General features: G+C 51.2%; 1 protein-coding gene across 1 annotated transcript; it reads left to right on the top strand.

Moving 5' to 3' along the window:
- The first annotated feature begins 890 nt into the window (after nucleotides 1-890).
- RTL9 (retrotransposon Gag like 9) lies at nucleotides 891-5,207 on the top strand. The gene is made up of 2 exons (XM_075538441.1): nucleotides 891-4,622; nucleotides 5,091-5,207. Exons 1-2 carry the CDS (start codon nucleotides 891-893, stop codon nucleotides 5,205-5,207), a joined length of 3,849 nt encoding a protein of 1,282 aa, XP_075394556.1.
- Nucleotides 5,208-6,023: the final 816 nt, after the last annotated feature.

Genomic DNA, 6,023 nt, shown 5'->3' with positions numbered 1-6,023 from the left:
TTGGGAGGAGTGGTGGGGGAGTTTAACACACACAATTTTTTACTGTTACTTTACAGGGGCCCTATTTGAATTCCAACACTGCTAATCAGAGAAAGCTGGCCAGCGGGGATCCTTCTATGCAGGGTGTTGTGAGATGCAAATAGGATAAAGCCTGTAGAGCCCTACAGGACCCAGAACACACCACCCCACAATAAATGGCAATCACCATGGTCTTTATTGATAGTAATAATACATATTTTTTTAAAAAGCACACACACAGTATTTTCAATTCAGGGACTGCTACTGCCAGTCATGGATCAGACAAATACCTTCATTTTTCTGAGGAGGACATTCAGGACCGTCAGAGTAGTAAAATGGAGACTAAACTATGGCAAGACTCAGGGAGACTTAGGTACCATTATTTCGGAGCCAAGAGTTTTTCAATCTCCACTGTCAGGACTTAGCCAGCTTGTGGGTGCTGTGGTGAGAAAGGACATAGGCCAAGGGGCTACATGTCTTGACATTGACCAGAAGGTGGTGCTGCTGCTTCATTTGAACTAGGATTGCCTAGCCTCCTAGTTTCTAAGGTTGCTGACATTTATAACATTTATCAACGGGAAAGTTGTGCTGTTGTGACTGGTTTGAAAAGGATAGAGGAAGAAGGGATATTTGCTCTCGCTTCAAAATACTTCAGCGCTGCACAGCTCTTTTTGCTGGGTAGGCTCATCTCCAAGGCCACACAGCTGCTAACCTAAGAATGGATCGCTTCCCTGAATCATTTGTCGATTTCCCAATCTCTTTGATAATGGCTTTTGACTTCTTTCCTCTTTACAGATTTCTGTGCTGCTTGAACTTCAACAGGACCCCTGATAGCCTCATTTGAGGGTATCTCTCTACACTCGCCTGGGCTCATGGCAGACACGTCCATGACCGTACACTCACTGCGATTCAAGAATATGCGGAGGGAAGGAAATGCCGATCCCCCAAATACGGAGACGGCCTTCTCACCACCAGTGGCAGAAACCAAAGCAGAGGTCCAAATTCTGAACTCTCCTGTCCAGTTGCCGATAGCCTCAACTTCCGCCTCAGACCCTGGAGGGATGACCACACAGCTAATGACACCCCCAGGCGTGGACACCATGCCTTCCCCTCTCTTGGGGACATCAGCCTCTGGAGCACCGTCCTCACCACTGATGCCAACCTTGGACTCTGGGACACTGTCCCCTTTGCTCATGCCAACCTCTGATTCTGGACCACTGTCCCCGTTGCTCATGCCAGCTTCGGATTCTGGAGTCCTCTCCCCATTTCTATCCACTCCAGACTGTGGGTTAATGTCCCCCGGGCTGATGACAATGCCTGACTTTGGCATGATGCCTACCCAACTGATGGCAGCACCTAATTCTACAGAGATGTCACCATTGCCGATGCCAGCTTCGTCCTCTGGTGTGAGGAGCACCCCGTCTTCGGAAGCAGTGTCCACACCATTAATATTAGCCCCAGATCCTGGGGAAATGTCCCCACTGCTGATGCCAGATATTAACGCCGGAGAGATGTCTGCCCAGCAAATCGCAACTCCGGGCTCTGAAGCAATGTCCCCTTTGCAAATCACAGACGAAGACACCGAAGCAATGTCCAAAGTGCTAATGACTGCTCTCGCCTCTGGAGAGATCTCGTCACTGCTAATGTCGGGTACGGACTCGGAAGCAATATCCTCCCTGATCATGTCAGCCCTGGATTCAGGATCAATGTCAAGCCAGCCAATGAGCGCCCAAGACCCTGGTGGAATGCCCACCTCACTATTGTCAGACCCAGACTCAAGAGAAATATCTTCACTGCTACCACTCACTCCGCACTCAGGAGCAACCTCCACACCACTACTGCCGGGCCCAGATGCTGGAGACATGTCCACGTTACTAAAACCGGCCCAAGACCCTGAAGCCGTGTCCCCGCTGCTAATGACTGCTGTCACCTCTGGAGGGATGCCAACCCAGCTACCACCAGACCCCACTTCTGGAGTGCAATTTCCACTGTTAACACAAAATCAAAATCCTGAAATCCTGCCCACTCTCCCAACGGGAACACCAGTTGCTGGACTGATGTCCACCCCTCCGATGAGAGTCTCAGACTTGGGAGCAATGTCCATGCCACTAATGAGAAGCACAACCTCTGGAAATATGTCTATCATGCTTAGGGCAGACCCAGCCTCTGGAGCAATGTCTACTCCACTGATAACAGTCACGAACTCTGGCGGAATTCCCACAGAGAAAATGCCAGCCACCGCCTCTAGAGTGATGTCCACACAGTCAACCATGGCCAAGGTTTCCGGAGCAGTCTCCCCAGTAAGAGCCATGGTCAGTGAAGTGATCTCCACCCACCCAGCCAGAGTCTCGGTTTCTGGAGTGAGAGCCACACCACTAGTGACCACGACAGCCCCTGAAATAATGCCCCTGTCGCAATTTATGGGCCCTGCCTCTGGATCGATGGCAGCACAGCAATTGAGAGCCCTGGACACTGGAGTGATGTCCACTTCCCAGATGAGAGCCACAGCCTCTGCAGTGATGTCTGGGTCACACATGCAACCTTCTGCAGCAATGGCCACTCCACTCGTGTCAACCCAAGCCTCGGGGCTGATGTCCACCGTGGTCATAAAAGACACAGCCTCAGCAACGATGTCTGTGCCACACATGAGATCCCCGGCTCCTAGCACCTCATCAAAGCCACTAATTACACCCAAAGATGCCGGAGCCCTGTTCACACAGCAAATGACAACCACAGCTTCTGGAGAGGGAACCACCACATTCATAAGTGAGACAGGTTTTAGAGGGATGTTCATGCCACACATGACAGCCAGGGCCTCTGAAGGGATGACCAGGCCACTTATGAGAGCCCCAACTTCGGGAGTGATTCCCACCCCTCAGATGACAGCCACAGAGTCTACAGGTACGGCCAAGCCATTCATGAGAGGTCAAGCCCCTAGAGGAACGCCTGGGTCACTGTTGAGAACCACCAACCCAGGAACGGTTTCTAATCAGCCAATGAGCGCCCAAGACTCGGGAGGGATGTCTACATTGCTCATGAGATCCGTGACCGGCGGAGGGATGTCCACCCTGCCGAGAGGCCCAGCCTCTGGAGTGCTGACTGCTCCCCAAATGATAGCCTTGGCCTCTAGTGCAATGTCCCCACCACAGAGGAGAGTCTCAGCTCCTGGAGAAATATTGACATCTCTGAGATCCCCGGCGTACGGAATGATTTCCCCTCCACAAATGACCTCCACAGCCCCTGGAAGGATGCCCATGCCACCAATGAGATCCACACCCTCTGGAGCGATGGCTGTACCTCAGATGGCATGCATGGCCTCTGGAGGAATGCCCATGCTACTGATCAAACCCCCAGGTGCTGGGACAATATCAACACCACAAATGATACCCACTGCTTCCGGAGGGATGGGCTCTGATTTCCGCATGTCCGTAGCGCAAACACCAGCCATGGTCTCCGGAGGGGTGTCCATGCCACTCATGAGAACACCGGACTCTGGAACAATGCCCGTGCCATTGATGTCAACCATGGCTTCTGGAGAAACGCCTGTGCCATTCATCCAGTCCCCGATCCCGGGTACAATGTCCTCACCGCAAACCAGAGCCCCAAGCGCTGGATCGATGCTGACACCACAAGTAACATATACAGTTCCTGGTGGGATGTCCACAGTACCAATGAGACCCGCAGCTTCTGGAGCAATGTCCGTGCCACTACTGAAAGCCACTGCTTCTGGAGAGCTGTCCAAGACACAGATGACAGCCATGGCATCCGGAGGCCTCTCCAGGCCACTAATGAGAGCCCCAGCCATGGGAGCAATGGCCACATCACAAATGGAAGCCCTTCGAGTGATGTCCAAACCAGAAACCCAAACCATAGACTCTGGAGAGACAGCTGCCACCTCCTCTGGACCCAAGTCCGCACGTGGTGCCACAGCCACAACCCCTGCAATGAAGAACCCACCACCAAAGGAAGTCCCATCCTTTGGAATGTTGACCCCAGCCCTTTGTTACCTCTTGGAAGAGCAGGAAGCGGCCCGGGGTTCAAGCCCAGAGGAAGAGGAGATGGAGATGGATGAGGAGAAGCAGATCAAGGGTTTCCTGAATGATTCGGAGAAAATGGCATTTCTGGTGTCACTTCATCTGGGGGCCGCAGAGCGGTGGTCTGTCTTGCAGATGGAGGTAGGAAACCCCATCTCAAGTGAAAAGAAATCTTTCCTGGCCAGATCACAGGGCTTATATGACTCTCTCTCCGAGGTAGACATCCTCAGTGCTGTTCTTTGCCATCCCAAGCAAGGCCAGAAGTCAGTCCGGCAGTACGCCACTGACTTCCTGCTCCTGGCCCGACATTTGTCTTGGTCGGATGCCATTTTACGGACCAGGTTTCTGGAAGGCCTCTCCGAAGCTGTTGCCACCAAAATGGGCCGGATCTTTCTGAAGGTGGCTGGCAGCCTAAAGGAGCTGATAGACAGGTCTCTCTACACGGAGTGCCAGCTGGCTGAAGAGAAGGATTCTCCGGGCACCTCAAGCCAGGATATGCCATCAGCCTGTAAGCGGAATAATGAGGACGCAATGGAGAATGAGCTGAACTCGCATCAGCTGACTGAGGAGGTAATAATGATGGGGCATTCACTTATGTTTTCCTTTACTTTTTCCAGTAGGGAAAAATGGGTTAGGATAAGGAGGAGATGACGGGGCACACATTAGGGGGTCCAAGACTCTTCACTCTACCCTGGAGTGATCATAGTCAGGATATGGATCTTAACCATTTTGAGGAGCTCAAGTTATTGAGGGGCTGGGATGACTGAACCTTCTGATTATGCAAGAATACGCTGGGCCTAGCCCCAACTTTCCACTCACTCCAAGTCCAGTTCTAAGGAAGGGGTTTTCTTTTGGGGCTAGGTCTCAGTAATAGCCATGTGTTATAGACTCAGGTTAGTAGGGAATTTGGCTTTAGTCTATTCTTTGGTCACCCTTTAAACAGGTAGGATCAATTGGCTAAGTTCTGTGGTCCGCTAAAGTGCCATGGTAAATGTGCTTCTTACCACTGCTGTTTTTTTATTTCTTCTGTACTACCAGCACCAGCATGTTCCCAAGCGCTGTTACTACCTGAAAGAGCATGGAGACCCCCAAGAAGGTCTTCATGACCACCTTCGACAGAGCACAGGCCATCCGAAGGCCCGCACTAACAAGTAATGGTCACTGGACCCTTCTCTTGTGACATGTGACTCTGCTGCTAACTTGAGGACTTGTTTCTGGACTCATTCCATTCAGTGACATCGTCAATCTTGTTGCCTTTGCCCTCCAGATTCCCCACCCCGTCCTAACTGCCGCTCTGCTGGCTTGACCGTAACCTTCACTCCACATGCCTGGAACCTGCCCTGACAATCAGAGATCAGAACATGAAAGCATTTGGTATATGAAGTGCTGAACTCCCGTCACCATCACGGCCAGTCTTAATTGTTAGTCCAAGGAGCAGTCTGGGCAGGAGAAATCATGTCCTACCTCAAAAATACCCCAAAGTGTCTTGCCACATGTCATCAGGCAAACTTGAGGAGGCCTCGGCCCTACTTCGCCTGGCAGGGGAGCCTGTAAGGAGAGTGATACCCATTCCTATACAACCCTTTTTAACTCACTAGATTTGTCTTTATATACATTAATGCATAGCTGAACCAAACCCGCTGTCGCAGAGTCTATTCTAGTTCATTGTGGCCCTATGTGTCAGAGGAGAACTGCATCATAGGGTCTCCAAGGCTGTAGTGTTTGATAGAAGTAGACTGTGATATCTTTCTCCCACGGAGCAGCTGGTGGCTTCAAACCACCAACCTTGTGGTTAGCAGCTCAGTGCTTTTAGCAAGGCACCATCAGGCCTCCCTCCATAGTCCCTGAAACAGGCGTTCCAGGGTCCTTGTCCTATTTATAGTCTCCATCCTGAACCATTCGTTTTGACTCATAATAATAATAATACTAGTAATGGTTAATATTTGTTGGTTCTGTATCATGTGACAGCTA

Source organism: Tenrec ecaudatus, chromosome X (genome assembly GCF_050624435.1).
Source record: "Tenrec ecaudatus isolate mTenEca1 chromosome X, mTenEca1.hap1, whole genome shotgun sequence".
In the NCBI taxonomy this organism is placed as follows: domain Eukaryota; kingdom Metazoa; phylum Chordata; class Mammalia; order Afrosoricida; family Tenrecidae; genus Tenrec; species Tenrec ecaudatus.
Note: the sequence above shows the minus strand (reverse complement) of the source record. Positions and strands in the feature narration are given on the sequence as shown.

Coding starts and splice junctions, on each gene's coding strand:
- RTL9 (XM_075538441.1), top strand. CDS start 891: ATGGCAGACACGTCCATGACCGTACACTCACTGCGATTCAAGAATATG. Junction 4,623..5,090: donor CGCATCAGCTGACTGAGGAG/GTAATAATGATG, acceptor CTGTACTACCAG/CACCAGCATGTTCCCAAGCG.